Source organism: Sarcophilus harrisii, chromosome 3 (genome assembly GCF_902635505.1).
Source record: "Sarcophilus harrisii chromosome 3, mSarHar1.11, whole genome shotgun sequence".
Classification (NCBI taxonomy): Eukaryota; Metazoa; Chordata; class Mammalia; order Dasyuromorphia; family Dasyuridae; genus Sarcophilus; species Sarcophilus harrisii.
The window spans coordinates 331,957,694-331,981,037 of record NC_045428.1 but is presented as its reverse complement, the minus strand read 5'-3'; the positions used below and the strand labels follow the sequence as shown (position 1 = coordinate 331,981,037).

The 23,344-nt window shown below is 33.5% G+C and overlaps 1 protein-coding gene across 4 annotated transcripts in view; it reads left to right on the top strand.

Annotated features, from left to right (window-relative positions):
- The first annotated feature begins 681 nt into the window (after positions 1-681).
- The window catches only part of INSIG2 (insulin induced gene 2), a 35,071-nt gene continuing 12,408 nt past the window's right edge, over positions 682-23,344 (top strand). For 2 of the 4 annotated variants that reach the window (XR_004233021.1, XM_031959978.1), the window contains exons 1-5: positions 682-717; positions 6,650-6,986; positions 14,801-14,925; positions 18,894-19,060; positions 19,255-19,354. Coding sequence is in view for 3 of the 4 variants with exons in the window: in XM_031959978.1 (XP_031815838.1) it covers positions 6,743-6,986; positions 14,801-14,925; positions 18,894-19,060; positions 19,255-19,354 (636 nt within the window). In the remaining variant the exon portion in view is untranslated. Of the gene's footprint in view, positions 718-894; positions 988-6,649; positions 6,987-14,800; positions 14,926-18,893; positions 19,061-19,254; positions 19,355-20,313; positions 22,855-23,344 lie in introns of those variants that run through there. The other 2 variants (XM_031959977.1, XM_003763797.4) reach the window with 2 other exon arrangements.

The following is a 23,344-nucleotide window of genomic DNA, read 5'->3' as shown; positions in this document are numbered from 1 at the left end:
TTTCCTGGCAGATAATGGAAAGATTTGAGATTTTCTTATTCAGTGCGTTCCCATTTTTACACGTAAAGCAATTGAGATAAAAAGGGGGCACACCGCCCCGTCTAGTTACCCCCTTAACAAACAGTAGGTATTTAACAATTTCTAAGAGAGCTAAACGTGGGCATCCCGGGCCTGGCTACAGCTGCGCGATCTTGGGCTAGTCCTAAATCTCCGCACCTATAAAGGGAGGGGAAAAGGACTCCACCATTTCCCCCTCCCGCCCCGGGACCACCCGGAAGGTGACGGCTGCGGCCGCCGACTCCGTCTGGGTAACCGAGCCTTCCACTTCCACAGCAGGGAGCAGAGCGGGGCGAGCTGCCCGCAGTCCGCCCGGTGTGTAGCTGTGCGCGTGCACGTCTCCCTCGCGCCCGCCCACGACTAGCGGACCGCTCTCTCATCCCCTCGTCCGCCCAGTCACAAGAACCCAGACAGAACCAACCCCGTGAGCCCCGCCAGCGCCGCCTCCGCGGGGACCGGAAGTTGCAGTGCCAGGACTCACAAGCCTCCAGCTCTGAAGTCAGAACGCGCGCCGGCCGGAAGCGCCTTTCCCGAAGCTTGTGCGGCTGCGCAGGCATAGGAGAGAGAACAAGGGGGAGGAGTTCACGGAGATGGATGCGCACAGGTAGCCTCCGTCCTGGCTTAGGGGGGGCCCGGCCGTGGAAGATGGCGGAAGCTGGGGTGAGTTATTGGGGGCGGGGAGAGGCGGGGGGAGGCTTCGGCAGCAGCACGGGGCACCGGAGGGAATGGCCTGAGGAGAGAGGCGGCCCTTGCCACGGGACCCCCCTGGCGCCGCGTCGGCTCGTGGGAGGCCCGGGTGATTCCAGAGGCTTGACTTTGGCGGGGAGCCCCGCACCGTGGCGCCTGGGGATGAGGCCGGATCGCAGGGGCCTGGAGAGGAGGAGGGGGCGAGACGGTGCTGGGCTCGGGGCCCTACCCAGAAGGAGAAAGGTGGGGGCTTGCAGCTGTTGGTGGCAGGTGACCGGGCGGAGGGCGGAGTGGGATCGGGAGGCTGCGAGCCCAGGATGCTGCTGCCTTAGCTCTGGGTGCACTTGGGTGTCGGGCTGCGGAGATGGATGCGCACAGGTAGCCTCCGTCCTGGCTTAGGCTTGGGATACTGCGGACTCGGTAGATGGATGAGGAAGGGTGTGTGTGTGGGGGTGGGAAACCAGAATACGATGGGATGGGTGAGCGACTGGGGGTGCACAGAGATAACTCTATGGGTAAGTCTGAGGTACTCGATGGGTCCTTTAAGTTGTATGTTGATAACTCAGAGGAACGGGGTTTATGATCCACGGGAATTGACATGCTTTGTAGATACTATATTAGTGTAACTGTCCAGGAAGTGTCGAAACTTAGTCCTTCGAAACAGTTCTTTTTCCAAAGAAACTTTAGAAGCCCTGAAACGGTCAAGGTAGTTAACTTTTTTTTTTTTTTAAATTGTTTCTAAGGTGTTTTCTTCTACATTGCTGAAAAGGGGAGGCGTGGAATAGGGATTCCTGTAGAGTCCTGAAGTACTGAGATTGGTTTAGGAAAAAGATGAATTCAGAATGGCAAAGGACAATGCACTTTTTTTTTTTTTTTTTGAGAGAGAAATAAGGTCAAGGATTAATTAGATTATTATTTTAGGCCTTTCAGTTTGGCTAATAAACCACAGGGCAAAAAAGAGTGGAGAAGAGGAGACTGGTAAAGATCAGAGAAGGAGAAAATCAGGTATTAACTCATTTCCTCCTCTTCTTTGCTTGGACTTTTTTTTTTTTTTCAGGAGCATTTTCTGTCAAAGTTGTTTATAGAGCACTTCTGGAGTAAAGTGTGTGGATCATGACTTATGTCTATTTCGAAGGAGGAAGATTTCCAAAATATGATAGCTGTAGTTTTTATAGATGTCTTTATTGAACATCAAAAGGGTAAAATGTTTTCATTTGAAAAGAAATACTTAAGTGGTATCTGAAAAAAAATTCAAATGTTAATGGCATTTGGCATTGAAAAACAGTAATGGAATCGGAAAGTCTTTTAGTTATTAGTATTTTAATTGTATCCTAATATGTACTTTTGCACCTGAGAGCCTGTTAATAGATTTTAATGTGAAGTGGACACAACAGTATATTATTTTTCTATGGTGCATATGGTGCATATCTTTTTCCTTGGTGTGTTTAGGTTAAAATATTTAACCCTGTTTAGCTATCTTCTGAATTGAATTTGCTTTAATTTAGGAAGAATTAACCTGCTTGGTTTACTAGACTTGCTGAATTAGTCTAATGATAATGTTACTACTATTTTAGGAATACAGTTCTAATTAAGAAAGCATGGCAGTGATTAACCAAAGAGGAGCGAGGTAGTAATTTGACTTCATTATTACTATAGCTTCTCTATCAGAAAATCCTGAATACAGGCTATTTTAGGAAATACACATTTTATTGGTTTTTCAGTAATGGTTTGGAAATGGAGAATACTGTGGTTTGAATTTGTATTTCAAGCTTGAATTGAATTTGTATTAATTGTATTACAGTTGTTAAGATGAATCTGATTTTTAAAAATATATATCTTAAAAGTTGCCTGTTGGCAGTATCCATTTTTTCTGAAGTCTTAAGAGACTTCCTATTCATAGGATGTAGATTATATCTTAAATTATATGGTTGATTACTTGAAGAAATTTTTAGCAATAATACAAGTGTTCTACTCTTAATAAAGTTGTCACTTACTACAAAAGTCATTACTGAAAAAAAAAAAACTTTTAGTTATCATCTAGACTCCTAATTTTTACAATTCAAAAAGTTTACGTCTTGTAAGTTGGTCTAGCTAATGTTAGTTAAGATAATGATAGAAGCCTACATCTCCTGGATTTTAGTTCAGTTTTGTTCCTCCCCACTCTCACCCCACCTTGGTGAACTATATAAGAAAAGTTACTCTGAAAAGAGAGGTGGTTCATAGCAAAGCTTAATCTTGAAGCTATCATATAATCTATTCTATCCTATATCTATTTTTTTTTTTATGCTCTGGGAAGCCTTATCTCCTTGTTGTAAAGTGGAAAAGACTTAACTTTTAATCTTATTTAAGTGATTTGCTAATGACCTGTGGGAAGCAGCCTGGCACCTTGGAAAGAATACTGAATCGGGAGTCAGACATTCTGGATTCAAATTATGCCTGTGATTCTTATGTTTTAAAATCTTGGGGACGTTATTTCATTTTCTTGGTCCTCAGTTTTCTCACTTATGGGAAGAAAATTCTAGATGTACAATCCAATGGATCCCAAAATTAATTACAATTTATGTGACTACTTTGGAAATAGCTACCTATGTGACATTTCGCAGGTTGCTTAACCTCCAAACCTTAGTTTTCTCATTTATAAAATCAGGGGGTAAGACTAATTGGTCACTGAAGATCCTCCAAAATTGATTTCTGTGATTCTATGAGCCATATTTTATTATTCAGTATATTGTATATTTATATGTGAAATCATACTCTTAATCCACAATCAAGAACTACACATATACTTTGAATTCTTTGTTTTTGTAGTAGTAAAAATACTATTTATGGATTAGCATTTGATCCATCTAAACTTTTTTACTCATGTGAACCACATAGTTTGTTTTTGAGACTCCTGGCCCGACTTTATGGTACATTCTTTGGCGAGCTAGTAGATTTCTTTTGTTTTCTCTTTACAAACTGGCCTGTGGGCTTCAGATTTCCTTATCTCTAAAATGAGAAGGTTGGGATTAAATCCCTAAATTTTCCCTTACATCTTAAAAATCATATTGACCTTCTAATTAATTTTTTGGAACTTTTATTTTGCTACTCAGAGAGCTGGTCTTCTGTTGTTTCTTCGACCTTTTTTCAAATTATTACATGAAACAAATGAATTCTGCTAGTTATAAAGATTATATAGGAAAAAGTAGAATTATATCAATGCAGCAGGTAAGGTTTATGTAAACAGCAGTAAAATAGTATAAGTAAACAATTTAGGAAGTTGCTAAGAGATGAAAAGACTCTTAAAGAATTCTTAATGTGGGATTCTTAAACTTGTGAAAACTATATTCCAATATATTGTGTTTCTTTATGCATTTAAATACAATAGTCTGAGAAGCGGTACATAGTTTTTACCATTCTGCCAAAGGGCTTCCATGATACAAAAAGAAGTTAACACCTAACTGGTCACTACAGGATGATAGGGTTGAAGCTGAACTGAACCTTGTTTAGGCCAATTCCTTTGTTTTACAGATGAGGATATTGAGGGTTGGGTAGGCTAAGTAGTTGCCTAAGGTCACAGTAATGAAGCTTGCAGTTTAGACCTTTGCTCTCTGACCAGCACTCTTTTTTTTACAGTATTCTGTTGCTATCATGCTTGAAATTACCTTAAAAATTTGGCATTTATGCTGTTTTCTTAAGAACTACTTAACTTAAAACATTTGTTTTCATTTTTAGAAATCTGGACACAGAAAATCAATAAGATATTAGATCACTTTGTTTCTCAGTTCTCTTAGCCCTTTAGATCAGAGAACAAAAAACTTTTTTTAGTCACAGAAAGGTAGAAGGTACCAACCAAGATCCAAATATAAGGTATGTCCTCAGTTTTTTTTTTTTTTTCAAGCTTTAGAATGTCACTTTACTCTAAAAGGTGGAACACATACATATATATAGAAATACATGCATATATGTATATATATATATATCCATCAACTATATTAGTTTGAACATAGGTTGTATTTTTCAGTGTCTTTTTTCCTTTTCAAAAGAATTCATTTTAGGAGCATAGTATTTATTCAGTACAATTTTTTTTTACATTAATACATCATTTTGGGATCCATACAGTGGGGGAATATATTGTTAAAATTGTTATATTCTGGGGCTTTTGGTAACTAATTCATTCAGAGCATGACAAAATTGTTAATTTCTGCTCCGTAGAGACCATACCTTAATGCATATTTTACATGTCATAAACACATATTTTATCACTTGTTCAGTTAGTCCTGGAGTTCCATCTTTGGAAACTTCCCTTGGATCTTCTTCTAGAGAGTGGCTCTGCTCCTGTCCCATTTCAATGCTGGGGCAGCTAAGGATTCATTCCTGACATTCCCAGTTAGAAGGAAGCAGCACATTTCCCCATGAAATCAGTCTTCTAAATTATGATCATAACATTTATTTAGTGCTATAAGGTTTATTAATGTTTTTTTATACCACATATTCATTTCCTACTTTATGAATGAGAAAGACCAAAAATTGAAGTGACTTGCTCTGGTCACTTTGTTCAGAGCAGGATTGGAATCCAGTTCTCCTGCCTCTAATAATCCACTTGTTAGGATCTAATTTGTATCTGCTTTGAGCTGTAGAACAATATGGATTAACTAGGTGGTATAAACATATAACTATATGTTTGTTTTTGTATATTTGTAATCATGATGTTATGATATATATTTGTGATATATAAAATATATTTCTATAAGGAAATGTGCAATTAGACTTCCAAACTGCTAACTTAAAAATAAATTTTTATAATATTCATGTGCAGAACTTGGGAGTGGATGTTGTCTTGCAATGCATGCCTTTGTAATAATCTCATGTACTGTATTTTTTCCTAAAAGCAAGAAAGGCAGTATTATAACTTGAAAATGCTGCAAGTAGCTATATTGATATTGGTCTTTAAAAGGTAAATTACATTGTTTTCTTCTAGGAAAAAAGCCACATTAGTTCTACAGAAGCTTCTCAGACAGTTTTTTGGATTGTATTTGAAAGTTAGTTCATTAGGTTCCTTCCAGATAACTGGTGGGAAAAAAAATGGTGTCACCTGATACTGTTGAAAAGGCCTTTATTATAGCTTACTATATAATGTGCTGATTTTGTTTTATTGAGACAGCTCTAAAATGTGTTACACATGTTTCAACTGCCCCATAAAACCACCTCTAGTGGTTGATAATGCTTCAATAAAAATTAGGGAAAACACTATTTGATTTAGACATCCTTGTTTAGGTATTTAGACATATGCTTTTGTTTTCATTTGAATTTATATTTTGAAAAAAAATTGAAATCAGAACAATCTGATGATTTATTCTTTTATAAATGGAAAAACTAATATCCTAGGACCATATTCATTTGTTAGAGTCCATGCTCATGAAGTCCTGTATATATCAGTAACTAAGTAACTAATATATCACATTAGCTATTAAAGAAAATCAAATTTGAAGATAGATTTTTTCTTTCTGATAGAAAATTTTTTTACACCTTAACAGGTTGTTATATCTGAGCAGAGCAGTTTGTATTATTAAAAAAGAAGTAAATGTCAATCTCATTCGTTTGTGCTAATATCTAATAACCAAATATTTGTGTAACTAAAGAGAAACAAAAGAATTAGAAATGATAGACTCTGGCCCAAAGTATCTCTCTCAAGAAAATCCCACGTGGCATCATGAAGAATCAGATTCCCCTCAAACAACTGAAAAATTATTACATTGCATCTTTTAAAATTAACTTTCTTCAGTAAAAAATTACAATTTGTGAGTTGGGATCCAGTTATTTTTAACTTAATCTCTTCAATAAATAATTTTGAATAAAGTAAAAGGTTGAACAATTATCCATGCTAATTTTTCACCTTTATCTTTTTTTTTTTTTTTTTTGGCAGGATTTTTGGTAGATTCTAATTTAGGACAAGATGAAGTTCTTCTGAAAACTGTTATCTACTGTAATTGTTAGAAGTTATTGAACTTATGAAACTATGGCAGAGAGAGAGACGGCATCATCTGTGCCCCCAAAGTGTGGGCCGTATATTTCTTCTGTCACTAGTCGAAGTATGAACTTGGTGATTCGTGGAGTAGTTCTGTTTTTGATTGGAGTGTTTCTTGCATTAGTATTAAATCTGCTTCAGATTCAGAGAAATGTCACACTTTTTCCACCTGATGTGATTGCAAGCATCTTTTCTTCAGCATGGTGGGTACCACCATGCTGTGGCACAGCTTCAGGTAGGTTATAGGAGTTATCTGTAATCGTTATCATGGAATTAAATGAAAATTAATGTGCTTTGAACAAATAATTTTCCTTTCAGTCTAGATTTGCTTTCAATTCTCCTTGTGTCCTGAGTAATTTCAGTTTCACTTTTCCTTTAAAATGGATGTTGTGACATCTAGTTCATGAGTGTTAAGTTTATTTTGAAGATGCATGTTGTGTAATTTTTTGATTGGTTTTGTATATATGGTAATCTGGTCTTGTTATTGCTTTTGAAGTAAAGCAAAGAATTGAGATTTTAAAAATGAATTGAAAAGTTTTATTCAAATTTGAAACATAATTGTATTTGAAATTTGTGTGCAAGTTTTTTTTTTTTTCTTCTCAGGCCTCAGGCATAATGTTTCTAATAATGTTGGAATTAGTGTAGCTTAAAAATAATAAATAAATGAATAAGTAAGGAAAGTAAATTCCTTCTTTTTTTTAATTAAATGGCTATCTTTATTAACTGGCTTCTTTAATATCAGCTTATTTGGTGTTGAATTTTTATTAAGAATAGGTTTTAGGTTTTTAATTTAATCTTTTTGAATTACTGAATATTCTTACTGAATCATACCTTCTGTAAATATAGTAAAAGATTGTAAAGACTATTTAAATGTCTTTTAAATTCTTCTCATATATGTAAAATAAAATGGTATCTTTCAGTACAGTATGGAGATTTGTATTTCATTCAAGGGAACCCAATTATTAAAAGTACCAGAAATATCTCTTTATTTAATGGGATCAATTGTGTCACAGACTTGTTGCATAGATTCCAGAAACAATGTCTGGCAAGATTCTGATATGTTACAAAATTTATTCTAAACTAAAGTTCTCTTGAATGCTGTTCCAAAGAATATAGTTGCTGAAGAACCAAGGCAATGTTACAGTAAGTCTCTTGTATTTACAAGCCTACATTATCTCAGTTGCCTAATCTTACTCCCACCCCCACCACCTTTTAGGCTCAATAGCTAATAAACGAATGTACTGTGGTACTGTCTTTGTAGTGCTTGCTTATATTTCCATGTGTTTGATTCATATTTAGATGTTTCTTCAATGTAGAATTTTAAATTTTTGACCCTAATTCACCAAGGGAACAGATTGAATGCTAACCTACATTGTTTCTAGTAGTGACTAGAAAGAACAAAGGCCCAGAGAAGCATTTGCTGGCAGCCATGGCTGCTTTGTTCTTTCCAGGATAGATCAAGGTTTAAATTAAAGGAGTAGCCAGTTTCTTGCTTCTGCCTGTGATGTGGAAGGGGAACAGTGAATAAATAGTCACTGCTGTTCTATACAGATCTGGGACCTAGCTTGACTAGTGCAGTCAGTGCCTCTAAGTTAGGGAGAGAAACATTTGTCCAGTGTAACTTTTTTTTTTTTTTTATTGATGCTAATTTTTTTCTTATTTACATCTGTCATTACTTAATACCACTTCCCATCTCTGAATGGAACCTTTCTTTCTTACAAAGATAAACAGCTAAGCCAAAGACACTGACTTATCAACCATATTTGATAAGGTATGCAACATTCAGTTTCCACTGTACTCCAAGAAGAAAAGTTGGAGTGACCTGAGATAGCATTGATTCTTTGGTCCTTTTCCCCCTGTAGCAAAGATATGTGTCTTAAACCTAAAAATATTTAAAAATTGATCTTTTTTTATGATCACTTTTATTTCCAAATCTAACTTTCTTCTCTCTTCTTATATAAGAGAGACATATCTAATTCTTTGTCATAGAGAGTAAAAAAAAAAGGATACCAGTATTTTTTCAAGTCTTCTCAGGAGTTAAATTTGGTCATTTTAATTACACAACATTCAGCAATTTTAAAATTTCCTTCAATTTATATTATTATTATCATTGTATACAATTTTTCCTAGATTCTGCTTATTGAAGTAGTATTGTGGCATAGTAGCAAGTGTACTACATTTGGAGTTAGGAAGCACTGTTTATGACACAAGCTGTGTGACCTTTAATAGGTCTCTTAACCTTTCTAAGCTTCAGTTTCCCAGTATATAAAATTAAAAATATAAAAGCATCTCCATCACAGGGTTGTTGTGATAGTCAAATGAGATAATATATGTAAAGAACTTTGCAACCTTAAAATGCTATATAAATGTTAGCTGGTATCAGTATTAGCTATTACTTCACTCTATATCCATTCATATACATTCTGAAAATAAAATTTAAAGTGTGAACATTGCCTTTAATTATTTTGCAATCCTCCTTTCTCTCTTCTCTCTCCCCCTGTTGGTCTCCCTTTTTGCAAACCACTTGATATACATGTCCTGTGACAACTTCACATTGGGGAAGATACTGCATCGAGGAAGCATCTGGAACAAAGAGGGAGTAGAGTTAGAAAATGTACATTCCAATTAACTTCTTTAAAAATAGTATATATGTGTACACATACACACACACACACACACACACAGACCTATATTTTCTTCTAATCATTAATTGTCTGCCTTTCCCACTCCATTGAGAACAAAAGGAAAACAACTCTTATTATAAACATACATAGTGAAACAGAACAAATTTTTGTATTGGTAGTGTCCAAAAAAGGTCTCATTCTGCATTCTGAGTTCTTTACCACTATGAGGAGATGGAATAGAGTTGCATATATTTAGTCCTTTGGATTCATGGTATGTCATAACACTGATCAGAAATCCTAAAGTCTTTCAGAATTGATCATCTTTACCATGGTGTTGTCATTGAACTAGTTGTTCTAGTTCTGTTTACTCTGCATCAATTCATACAAGACTTTCTGAATTTTTCTGAAACCTTCATAATTTCTAAGAATACATTTGTTTACCAGAACTTTTCCCTTCCTTTCTCCTTTTTTTTCTGCTTTTTAACGCCAGCCATTCCAAATTGGTCAGTTTTTGTGGCCGAATGTCTCAGGAAGAAAGGCATAGATCAGGGGAGTCTTTATTTTCTAGCTGATCTGACCATGAACCAACCCTGTTTAAAAACCTTATGGACTCCCCATTGTCCTGAATAGGAGTTTCTAAATATCTTTGATTATATACTCTTAGCAGTAAAACACTTGAGCACCCCTCTCATGAATATCTATTTTTACTTATGTTATATGAATGTACTACTCTATTACACAAAAACTGGAAATTAAAGAAGAAATAAGATTTAGACCTAGAGTTGTTAGTAGGGAGTTCCTGGAAGCCTTTGAATAGAATAGGGACATAGTTGGACTTGTACTTCTTTACTGACAGTACATTCTGGCCAGACAGGCTATGGATAGTTTCCTAAACTTAATGTGACATCACCAACATTTCCAAAAGTTACATACCCAGAATATGTTGCTTATTTTTTTGTCTCATAAAGGCTTAATTTGGTGCCAATATCTTTACAATAACTGCCCCCTTTTCCCAGGTTCTTGACATTTTCTTCCTCTATATGTGTATGATATCTTTCAATTGAACATAATCTACTTGAGTATAAACTATTTCCTCTAGGTCTTTGAACCCTAAGTTCTAGTATAATATGCACATGGTAGGTGTTTAATAAAGTTTTGTTGAATTAAATTGACTCATTTGCTGAAAATCATTACTGAAGACAGTAGTGGAAGAAAAGATATGGAAAACAGAATGATGAGGAAAATCTTTTCAAAAATAAATTTTTATTGACATCTTTGATTTTGATTTTTTAAAAGTGGGGAAAAAACAAAGAAAAAAGAGGGGAAAAATCAGCCAGCACATTGGATCAACACATTCAAAAAGTCTGAAAATCTATATGGAGTTCCATATCCATGGAACTTATATCTCTTTAAAGGAATGGAGGTAGATAGATGTCTTTTCACATCTCTTTAAGGTCATATTTATTCTCTATAATTTTGTCGTATTCACAGGGTTATTTTAATTCACTTGGTTACTTGGTAATGATTCTTTCCATTAATATTTTTCTTGGCTCTGCTTACTTTACTTTGTATCTCTTCAAGTCATTCTTTCCTTGCTTTTCTTTATTCATCATATTGCATGTTTCTTACAGTACAGTATTGTATTAAATTAATATATCACAATTAACTTAGTCATTCCTTAATCAGTGAACTTTATTTGTACCTCTTTGGAGGAAGGAAGGAAAGGAAAAAATAAAGGAAAATAAAAAATAAAGGAAAAAGAAGAAAACAAACATTTATTAAGCATCTTCAGTTTACCAGGCACAGTACTTGGCCTTTCACAGATAACTCATTTAACCCTCCCAACAACCCTGAGAGATATGTTCTGTTAAGGAAATTCTGACAGGCCAGAGGTTAAGTGGTTAAGCCCAAGATAACATAGCTAAGAAGTGTCAGGTTGGATTTGAACTTGGGTCTCTGGATTTCAGGACCATTGTTTTTATCCACTGTGTTACTACTAGCTGCTTCTAAAGTGCTGCTAGAAATATTTGGTGTACATGTGGGCTTTCTCCTTATCAATGAATTACTGGTGATATATGCCTAGTAGTAAAATCTATGAATCAGAGAGTATGATTTAGTCACTTTTTTTGCCTAATTTTAAATTGTTTTCCAAAATGATTGTACTGATTCACAGCTCTACCAACAATGCACTAGTATGGCCTTCTTCCCTTTCAACAATGATTATTTCCATTCTTTATCATTTTTGCTAGTCTTCTGGGTGTGTTGATGAAGCCCCTTAAAGCTTAGTTTGATTGGCTTTTCTTATTTTTTAGTTATATAAAGTGTTCTTATGATATGGTTATCTCTTTTTTTTTTTTTTTTTTGGAGAACTCTGTTAGTATTCTTTGTTAGGCAATAGTGAGGAAAGTCTTCAGAGGGTGATACAACTATAAGAGAAATAGCCACAGGTGCTACAATTTTTCAAATTTCCTATCCCACTGAAAGGGAAATCACTCTCAGCTGTTTTTCTGTGCCTACTAGGTTGAATTTCCTGTCTTTTTATCCCAAGGACAACTCATATTTACTTCTTATTTTTAGGTTTACTAAGTTCTTAAGAGAATCTTGAGAGGTAAATAATAGAAAAACTATCGCCATTCTACAGTTGAGAAAACTGAGGTTTAAATTGGCTAAATGATTTGTCCTTGGCAGTATAATCAGTCGTAGTTTGAAGTCAGGTTTCCTAACATTTTAGTCCTAAGGTTTTTCAATGAGGCCCTTTTCCCTATGACTTGCTTTGGTTTTTCGAACTTGATTTTGAACACATTAATGTAATTGAATAAGCTGTTTTCTCTCATTAAAGAACTGTAGCTTCTTATGATTCAGTTACATGGTTATGGAGAAATTCAGGTTTAATAATGTTAAAACTTTCATTTTAATAAATTGGCAGAATATGAAGACTACTGACAAATCTCATTAAGATGGAGTGAGAATATTTTCCAAATAGGAGAAATATCTGCTAGACAACAACTAGCCTGACTTTATTTTTATATTGTAATGAACAAAACATAACTTCTGTAGTTCTTATTAAGATAGGAATTAAAGTGGCATGGGAGCAAGGGAAGTACATTCTTACTGAGTTCTCAAACTGTTTAATAGTGGCAGCTCACAGTTTTGTAAATCTCTGCTATCCAACTCTGCCATACCTTTATTTAAAAGAAAGAAGACATGTAATGAGAAGTGACAAGTTTCCTAGAATTCTTCTCGCAGTGAACAACTGAGAGTCTTGCATACTCAATGGATTTGATTTTTATTGGCAAATCCCAAGGTTGGCAGAGTGGCAGTCTAAATTCCTTTTTTGTGTTTTTCTTCTCTCTCAGTAGTCTCTCACTTGGGAGTCTTGTACCACGTACATAAAAATATAGTCATTTTTACTTATTTGTACTTTTGCAACAGACATGTCAGGACTCTCCATGCAAAAATTCTTTACCTATGGCATCAGCTGCTGAGGAAAGTTGACTGGGAATGCCTGGTCTTAGTCAATTTCACTCAGAAACAAGAAGAAACCAAAAAGAAGACAGGCAAAATAGTTTATTTCATAAATTCCTGAGAGAACAATAGTCAATGTCCTATGAGTTGCAGTTGAATTACTTAGGAGGGATCAATCCATGTTTTGTTGTCAAATTTATTATATAGGGTTTCTGAAATATTCAATCTCTAAGGATTTTTAATTTACTTTTAATAATATAATCTTTAACTTTAAAATTTACCAACAGGTGTTGAAATTCTCCCACTGGTATGAAGCTTAGATATGTATCTTCTACGTTCTCATTAGATACCTAAGTCAAATAACAGCTATTACTTCTCTGTGTTTAAAAAAAAAACAAAAACAAACAAAAAAAAACTCCCAAACCTTTCATTGCTGCAACATCTTATCTCCAGATGGGAGGTGTGGTCACACCATCTTGTTTCCAAATGCTGCTTCACTGGTCAGCTAGCAGGTGATTTTAGTTATTAATGGATCCATTTTTTTCCCCCTTTAAGATCAGATGTATTACCTGTGAAACATATCTAACTAGGTAAGGCAGGAGCTTTTGAACCTCTGGCATTTAGACTTTGGTGCAGTGTTTTAATGACAAACCATGGGTTGTATTGAAATTGTAACCATATTTCTTTACTGACAGTTGTGTCTTCATTACTACAAAGGAAATACATAATAATGACCCTTTTGGGGAAGATCAGTAAATTTAAACTGCTTATCTATTACCACTTGAATTTGGTACATGGAAATATATACTTCTAAGAACTTGCTGAAATTTAAATCTATTAGGGTTTTTTCCTTCAGAAATGTGATAAATTCGCTACCATTTGATACATACTGTTGATGTTTGACAAATGTTTTGTATTGAGGTTAGGGCAAGTAAATATCCAAGTGATATTTTCCATTTTTAAGTGCAATGGCACTTAAAAGCTTACAAAGACTTTCTTCACAATGGTCTTCTGAGGAGGAGAATTGTATCATTTATGCTCACTTTATAGCTAAAGAAGCTAACACAGAGAGGGACTTGCCTAAAAGTTTACTGGGCTAGGTAGCAGCACAGCCAGGTTTCTCATTCCAGATTTAGTGTTCTTTTCTCTGCATCAAATTGCCTTGTGTTTGGTTCATCTGCTCATTTGTAAGTTTTCTGTGTCGTTGTCTACTTAGTGTTGGAGATTGTCTTTTCCAGACTTAAGAAATGTTACTATGATTGTGTATTTTGTCTTTTTATACTCACTTCAATCAGTAAATATTTGTTAATGTCTACTAGATTAAAAAAAAAGTTTTAAAATTTGAGCCAGAGATTCAGTTCTTAAGCCATGTATGTATTTTTTAAAGATCTCTGTGTGTGTAATGAATTTTATATGCATATTTTTGTCACTTTATTGATGAAATGGAACAAGTACTGTCAAAACAGATTGGGTGGGATAGTCCTTTAAAAATCAGAATATAGTGATTAGAAACAGGACATGTCATCAGCACATTATGTAAATGTAATGTATACCATTTTGTTTTACTTCAAATATGTAGTATCTGATGCTACAGATTCATTGCTCAGAGGACATTGTACATTGTACAATTTTAAAACTATTTAGTATCATAGTATTTAGTAATAGAAAACTCAAATAAGTCTAGTCCACTTGGCTAAACTGTGAATCATAGTTTGAAAATTGTTAATGTTTTGCCAGATAAAATTTAGTGATCTATAGTAGTTAATAATGTTTCCTTCAGTGGCATTATCCTTATTTTTATGTAACTCTTGTAGTCAAATTTAAAATTTTAGTGTTTGATGTTAATTTGATGAAAAGCTGTTGAAAAGGTGTTTATGTTGATTATAGTAACTCTTTTAGCTTAGGTATCTCCCAGTGCTACACTGAAGATGGCTTAATTTTCTCTCTCCTTTTTCCACAGCTGTGATTGGGTTATTATACCCCTGCATTGACAGGCATCTGGGAGAGCCGCATAAATTTAAAAGAGAGTGGTCCAGTGTAATGCGATGTGTAGCAGTCTTTGTTGGTATAAATCATGCCAGTGCTGTATCCTTTTCACTATAATGAAATGCATAATAACAAAGCAGCTTCCTATGAACCAAAGGTTAAACAGCCCCTTTCAGTGTAACTGTTGTCAAAATTTGATGTTCCCACTTACTCATAAAGAGAATTTGAAATGTATTGTTAAAATCTCATAGAGGAGCAGTTATATAGTTATGTAGGTTAAAGTATTACCTTAAAATATGTATTTTTCAGATGTATCTTTTAAAACTGTTAACAGTTTTAGTATTTAGTTCTTTGTATTAAATTTATTCTATCTAGTTTGTTAACTTCAGGAGTGAAATCATGTTCTCAAGAATTTCTTTGAATTTCTTTTCTTTTTAGAATGATGTTTCTTTTATATTTTATCCTGAAATGCATAGAGTTTGGGTACTTACCTTGAAGCTATAATGTTTTTTGAAAAGTAGACTGTTACTTGTTTGTCTTAATAAATAACAACTAATCACCAAAAAAGTAATTTATCCCCCCTTCCTCAAACAAGAATAAATTGAAACAGTGAAGCTAGGAATTAGCAGGTAAAATCCTTAAACATGCATTCCATCTTAGCTCTTTGGGATCAGTACTCTAGTAATTTTCATTAATTTTGGGTGTCATCTCACTACAAAATCACTAATATAAATATAAATTTAGAGTTTTAAAGTAATTGTTAGTCACAATTTTTGGTTTTAGCCTTTTTTTCTGGTGAGTGGAAATTAAAGAGAAAAGTATGGGGATAATGAGCAAAGGCTACTATACTCTTATGTGCCTTTTTCCTTTTCCTATTAACTGCTAATAGGTTATGTCAGGCCTGTCATTCATACTTTCCCAGTACTAGAAGCAGAATATTTTCATTAATTATTGAATTGTAGTAGGGGGTAATCCTGAGCTAGCTAGTCCCTTTCATGAGCCATTTTTTCATTTTCTTTATTTTTATTATTTAATATTGATATTATTATTATTTTTCCCTTATGTATTTTCCTTCATTCCTCACCTCCACCCCAGTTTTATCATGTGACTGATCCTCCTTATATGAGCTCTTGTCCTCTAGAACCTCCTTGGAGTTTCAGAGCTGTAAGAATCATTTTGGCCTAGATTTGAACTTATTGGACCTGAGTTCAAATACTTCCTCTATGACTTAATTACCTGGGTGACTCTTGTACAAGTCACAAGTTAGGCCTCTTTAGTTTTTCTTATCATTAAAATGATGGGGTTGGAAAAGACAGCCTCTGGAGTCCTTTCCAGCTGTAATTCTGTGAGCCTATGTTTTCCTGGTTCTCTCTTTCCTATCCCAGAGACCAACAAATTAAACAACCTCTTAAATACTTTTTCTTCTCCTAAGATTCTACCTCGATGTGTTGTTCTTGATTCCATCCTAGTAGAGATATTTAAAAAATGCTTTTTATGTATTTATATTGCAAACATTGTAAGTTGTAGAGCTTGAGAATAGCAATCACAAGAACATTGGTCTGGGAATGTTGAGAAAAGTGGTTGTATTGTGATTTTTTTACAATTTATATAAGAGGTCAACTATGAAAGTGTAACTAGAGGAAGGTCGAAATGAGAATTTTTTTTTTTTTTTTTTTTTGGTTAAGAAATGTTATTATTTTGGGTCTAATAAATGTCTTGGCTATGCAAATACATCCTTGGATGTAGAAACATATGAATGATTGAAAATCTTTGAGAGAACATTGTGGACCATTATTCTGATTTCTACATTGATAATACTTTCTATTTTGAAGATTTAATTAAGTAATATATTAATTTTATTAAATCCTTTGAATTTTGTGGTCATGTAGAAAATAAATCATATAGGCTTAGGAGAAACTTAGAAAGTAGAATTTTAGAGCTCTAAAACTTTGATGTTGTTCAGTCATTTCAGTTGTGTCCAACTTTCCATGACCCCATGTGGGGTTTTCTTGGCAAAGATACTGGAGTGATTTGCCACTTCCTTCTCCAGTTTATTTTTACAGATAAGGAAATTGAGGCACATAGGGTCAAATGACTTGCCAAGGGTCACACAACTAGTAAGTGTCTTGAGATAATATTTTAATTGAGGCCTTCCTAATATTAGAGCCAGTATTCTATCCATTGCATTTCCTTGCTATCCTGAAGAGACCTTAAAGTTAGCAATTTAGTACTACATGCAAAGCATTCTACTAGTGATAAAAGACAAAAAGGGAAATAATCTCAGCCTTAAAGAAGCTTATGTTCCAATGATATCATGTAGGTCCAATCTCCTCATTTTTAGTGATTAAAGGTCTCTTTTGAATCTTAATAATCCCCCTTTATTTTAAACTAATTTTTCACTTGCCTTTTTTTTAGTGAGAATATTATCAGAGGCTTCCTTATTCCTAATACTTTTCCTTTTATTTTAAAATTCTTTCCTTTTTTTCCTTATCTTTATCCTAAAGTCTACTACCATTGTTTATGATGAGGGAATGTGATATTGAATCACTTGAACTTTCTAAAGAGATATTGCATTTTGAGATACACTGAGACATATCCTTCTATTACTTTTTTTCCAAGTCTTTTTGTGATAGTGACCTACAATGATATCCTAACCAAACTCCTTCAATGAGTCTAAAATGGATCCATCTAGTGCCAGATTTCATACTGTAGCAGTGTGTTTACTGCTTCCTAGAAATCAGAGGTTTATTTTGGACTGTTAAGTTTATTGCCAACTGAAGGATAAGAAAAGCTTTTCCAACAAGTACAGCTATAAACCAGGTTATAGTACAATCTAAACCTAGACAATGAATGACCACACTTAGTAACCTTGGAGAATTGTACCTGATTAATCCTTTGTTTCTGAACAGTTCAGGCTAAGTGAGGTAGAAGAAATGCTGGTTGCTGAGAGGAGAAGAGAAGCAAGAGGATATGTAGAAAGGAAAAAGAGAGCTCCTTGTGGGATATTTTTAATGCTGTCTACTGGGCTTGTCTTTCTTTGCAGCGAAGGCAGAACTAGATGGTCTCAAGAGAAACACTGGACACCTCTCCCCGCCCCCAACCCCAGAGAGCTTCATATGTCTGAAGAGCCACAGTATGGCCTTGTGGGACCTAGATAATGCCCTTTTAATGACATCTGAAATTAATACCTTTAGTATAATCCTTTAGCAAAGAAATGAGAAAATTGAATTTGCAAAGCTCTATTTTGTAAAAAGAGATTTGGGGAAGAAAAAATCCACACATTTGTGAATAGATGTTTAAGTAGGTGCTTGAAATAAAATATCACTTGAACAAACTGTCCTATACCAAAAAGTCCCAGACACCAAAATAACGTGACAGGTTGCAAGATAATGCCCATTTCAAGGCTTTATCCACAACAAATTAAAACTAGAACAGTTGACATAATAGAAAGGCATCCTGTGTCCTTGGTACTCTTGTTTCCGAACTGCATTATTATAAAATGTGTCTGTCAGTAAATCACATAGAAAATGTGGTACCCTGTTAAATAGCTGTCAACTCTTCTATTTTCAAATTCTCGTATGATTCTCAAGTAGTTCTAAACCAGTTTCAGAAATAATCTCATGAGAACATTTTTTAAAAAGCAAAAAAATTAAAAAAACAAACAAAAAAAAAACAATCTTTAAAGCTGTATATTAATTTTTGACCCATGTTAAGAAGTTTTCAGATACATGATTTTCTCTCTTAATAATATATCTTATAATTAGACCAGATCTTATAATTGAAGAAGGAATACACTATTTACTTTTGGAAGGTATTAAAGGATTACATATTCTGTTTATTAAATTGTCCATGTCTTCTTTTTCCTCAATAAATATTAGTGATCTAATTGTTCTTTATGCACTAAAGTGTTCTCTGTTGAACTGAAAAACAATATATTTGAGAGTAAACAGAGTTAATATTCCTTTCTTACCAGTAGCATCCAGTACGGGGTTTCTGTTGGTTTATAAAAAATGCATTGTTTTGCTTTCTTTGGAGATTTTAAAATGAATCCTTAACAGCAAACCCAGAAAGTAGATTTTGACAACAATATACAGTTGTCTCTCACTCTAGCTGCACTATCCATTGGTCTGTGGTGGACTTTTGATAGATCACGAAGTGGTTTTGGCCTTGGAGTAGGAATTGCTTTCTTGGCAACCTTGGTCACTCAACTACTAGTCTATAATGGGGTTTATCAGTAAGTATTTGTATTTTTGGTGGAGATTTATAATGAATGAAAAAAGAATAGATTTTTAATTTAAACATATTTGGAAATTGAGTACATCCAGTTTAGTGTTTCCATGATCATTTTCTTGCCAAGTCATATTTTTTTTCTGATAGTTAAGTTTTCCTTTTTCTGAGTGTCACCAAAAATTATTTCTTTCATTCTAGATATACGTCTCCAGATTTTCTTTATGTTCGTTCTTGGTTACCATGCATATTTTTTGCTGGTGGCATAACGATGGGAAACATTGGTCGACAACTAGCTATGGTAAGTTAAAGGTTATTTGTATAAGTATTTTTGTAAGTGGCACATTTTCCTTCATGGTCACATATTTAAAGAAATCTAGTTTGTAAAGATAAAATTTTTAAAGTTCTGTTACTTTAGGAATACATTGAAATGAATAATTTGGGTTGAAATGATGTAAGAAAGATAAATATCATTACATGAGAAACTGAAAAAGATTTATGTGACCAATACATTATTTTCATGTATTTATAGTTTACTTTTGTGTTTGTAGCTTACAGTATTCCAGGTAATGGGACACTCAGAATGTTTCTGAGTTAAAAAAAAAAAAAAAGAAAAAAACCTCATTGGCAAATTTTGCCATGCCATATTTTTCTGCCATTCTCTTAGGTTTTTAGGATATTATGAGTTTTACAAAGATACTATGCTGAGACCATCTCCATTTGCTTTTGAGCAGATTAGATTAATTCACTTTCTTTAGTAATTGTCATCTAATTGTTATCTCTAGTACTTTCTCTTATCGCCAATCAGTTATGCAAAACCTGTGCTTAAATTTTCAAGGGTATTTTCTTTATATACCATTGTTTGGTTTCCTAATGTGTTAATGCCTAGTAATGCTATTTTCTTCAAACATGCAAAATGTCTATGTATATTCAAGATATGTAAGCACTCTAGTCCTTAAATTCACTTGCTCTGATTTGGCGTTCTTTACTTTATGATCATTAAAAAAAAAAAAAGACCTACATACCCTTTTTGTTTCATACTAGCAGTTCTGATCTTAAGTCATACTTATTTATGTGAACAGATTGTACTTTCCTCCTGCCCTTTTAAGGTTTTAAGCTCTCTAATTAATTGTAGATGTTTCTTTCTCCATATTCTTTTGTCATTTTCTAATAATTTTGCAAAGCATTTTAGCATTATAGTTATTTGAAAGCTGTTTTGTAAAAGAAAGCTTTATTTGTTAATTTTTTAATTTTTTGCAGTATGAATGTAAAGTCACTGCAGAAAAATCTCATCAAGAATGAAGAAAGCAAAAATATGTTTTTGTACAGAAAAAAAACCAAGATTTTAAGAAGCATGTAAATGATAGAGACATCAAGAAAAACATTGGACTGTAAAATTGCTAAGATGCAGTTTTTCCCTTCAGTGGTATATATTTCTGCAATCTGTGATTGCTACTTCTGTAAATCAGTTACAAACCTTTGTGTATTTGTTTTAAGTAACTGTAAAAAAATGACGCACCACAAACAAGAATATTGGTTAATAGATGAGTTTAAAATTTTTTTAACATATATTTTATCACAATGTTAATGTGCCAAAACATTATATTACTGTCATGCAGAATATGAGTATATTATGAACATATTAAAATTATTGAAATGGCATAATATAAAGAGGAAAGCCAAGAATTCAATTGATCAGCTGATATTTTCTCTTTTATTTTTTATTTTCTCGCCTTTTATTTTTCTATGAACATCAGTGTGAGTTATGGGTACCCTACTTTGTGGTTGGGATTCTATCTTAATGTGTAAACAAAAGCCTAGAGTATTTGAATTTTTTGTCTTTTGTGATAAAAATGAACTTTTTGTGAAATGTTTTGAAATACATATCTACCTGCAAGTCTGGAGAGAATCCAAAGAATTTAGACAAATTTTACTATTTAGACATATATTACTAGTATTGTATGTGAAGCCCGTGAGAGATCATCAGCATTATTATTTTCCAATCTGATTTTGGAGAGGATGAATAGTTAAAAAAATAAGGGCCATGAAAGAGCAAAACTGGAATGAATGTTAATTTTTTGGGGGGGTGGGGTGGGGTAGAAGGCTTTCTGCAACTACGCAACGTTTAAAGTGGCTTTTTTAATAGTCACAAGAAATTTAGCACCTCTTAATTCTTTTGCACATGAAACAACCCCCATATCTGTAGAAATGAAGGTTCTCATGCTATTTTGGGGGTTCTGATAATGTTAACAAACCGCTTTGGCTTGGTTGACTTGTCATTGGAATCCTTGGATTTACAGCCTCATTTTATGCAATTGGGGGCATGTAACTTTTTTTATGTATTAACATACTCAATAGTAAAGAGTTCCAGTCTATTGGTTAAATATGTATTGAGAGTTTTATGCATATTAAAGGTCTTGTTTAAAAGTTCTTTGCATTTTATCTGCTTTTTAAGATTATAATCATTTAAGAATAATTGTAATCATATTATTAGTTAATTTATTTCCAAATTTCATATTTGAAATCAATAATAATTTTTGGTATATGGAAAATATTTCAAAATAGTATTTCAAAATATATATGTGTGTATATATGTGTATATATAGAGTGCGTGTGTATGTGTATGTAGGTACACATACGCCCACATTCTCCTATGATATTAAGTAGCTTTTTAAAAAATAAACTTTAGTTTAATGAACTTGTTACCAGACTAAGACCTTTTATGCCAAATTTTAATCTGCTTTCATATTTTAAGACTGGGAATTATGAAATCCTAAAAAAATCCATACTAAATGTGTGGACCCAGCCTTTGCTACAGTAGCATGTGTAGGCTACTATAAATTATTATTCTATCTTCAAGAAGCTGTTATTAAGTAAGAATAAATAAGTCAATATTTTAGATACAATTTTGTAAGCACTATGAAAACTTTACTAAAAAGTTAAAAGATCTCTGTACTTAACTTTAAAAGTTGCTTTTAAAAGCAAGATACATATGTATTAAATATATGATTATCATTTTTGTCCTTTTTTGTCTCAGTAAATAATAAGTGATCATACTGTGAATCAGCCTGATGGGCCAAATAACCTACAAAGTTTTAACTTGTAAAAAGACATAATTAAGGGGAAATTAGTCTATTAATAGAGAGTATTATTTGCAAAGACATCATGCTTTTAGAAAATGTTTTGCAAATTGTCTGAAAACTAAAATGTAATGAAAATTTGGCATTAAGATCTTGTATAGATACTTAATAATTATATATTAGTCTTGGAAGATTCTTTTAAGTATTTATGAAGTACCTGCCATATACAGTATATAGCCTATAGGCCTAATTGAGAAATTAGCATCCAAAATTAAAACTCTATCACATTTTCTTCATCAGACAGGTGGCTAACTTTTTAGACTTTCAGAACGATCACTTCAAGTTGGCAAAGCTACCCCAACAACTTTTAAATATTTCATTCTGTTTAAGTGATTTTTATCATATTTCTAATTCCAAAGCCTTTTGCTTTTTTATAATCTTCAATTCACTGTAGATGATTACTTTGTCAGTGTCAATTCTCAGCTAAGTGCCAACATTAGTTCTTTCTCATTTCCCATAAATTAGTCTCTTGAGCATTTAATAATCATTTCCCTGTAATTTTCTTATGGATTTTATGTTTTCACTCAGAATGTATATGATATCTACTTGTCAAGAAAGCCAACAATAAATATGATTTCTATTGAATATTGAAATATTGAAAAGAAGACTGTAAACGTGAAAATAAAGAAGACAGCATAGATAACTTTATGATGCAGTAAAATCTTGTGACAGTGTACATTTATTTAAAGATAGTATTCTAAATTTTTTTATGTTGAACTAACAAAAAAAATTCAAAATGTCAATGTCTAAGAAATAATTGGTTTCAATAATATATATCTTGTTATCTTTTATATTTTCTTAGTATTCTTAATTTTTAAGGAGCTATAAATTAAGTTTCAAGAAATGGTTTTCATGTTGTATTATTCTGTTTGGAGTAAAGGGAGAGGAACTGTGTATTCTTCATCTTTGCATCCACCCTAGCACTTTCTCAGGTGCTTTAAGACATTTAGATGATGGATAAATGAATGAATAGATTTTGATTCTCCTTTGTTTGATTTGCCATGCCTACATGAGAAAATGATTTCTACATTTTTGCCTTATAACATTACCTAGTCTCATCCCAGCAAGCAATACTAGATAAAATAATACAGAGAGATAGGAAGGGGTAACATTGAGGAGAAGGAAATAAAAGGAAATTGGGAAAGACTCAC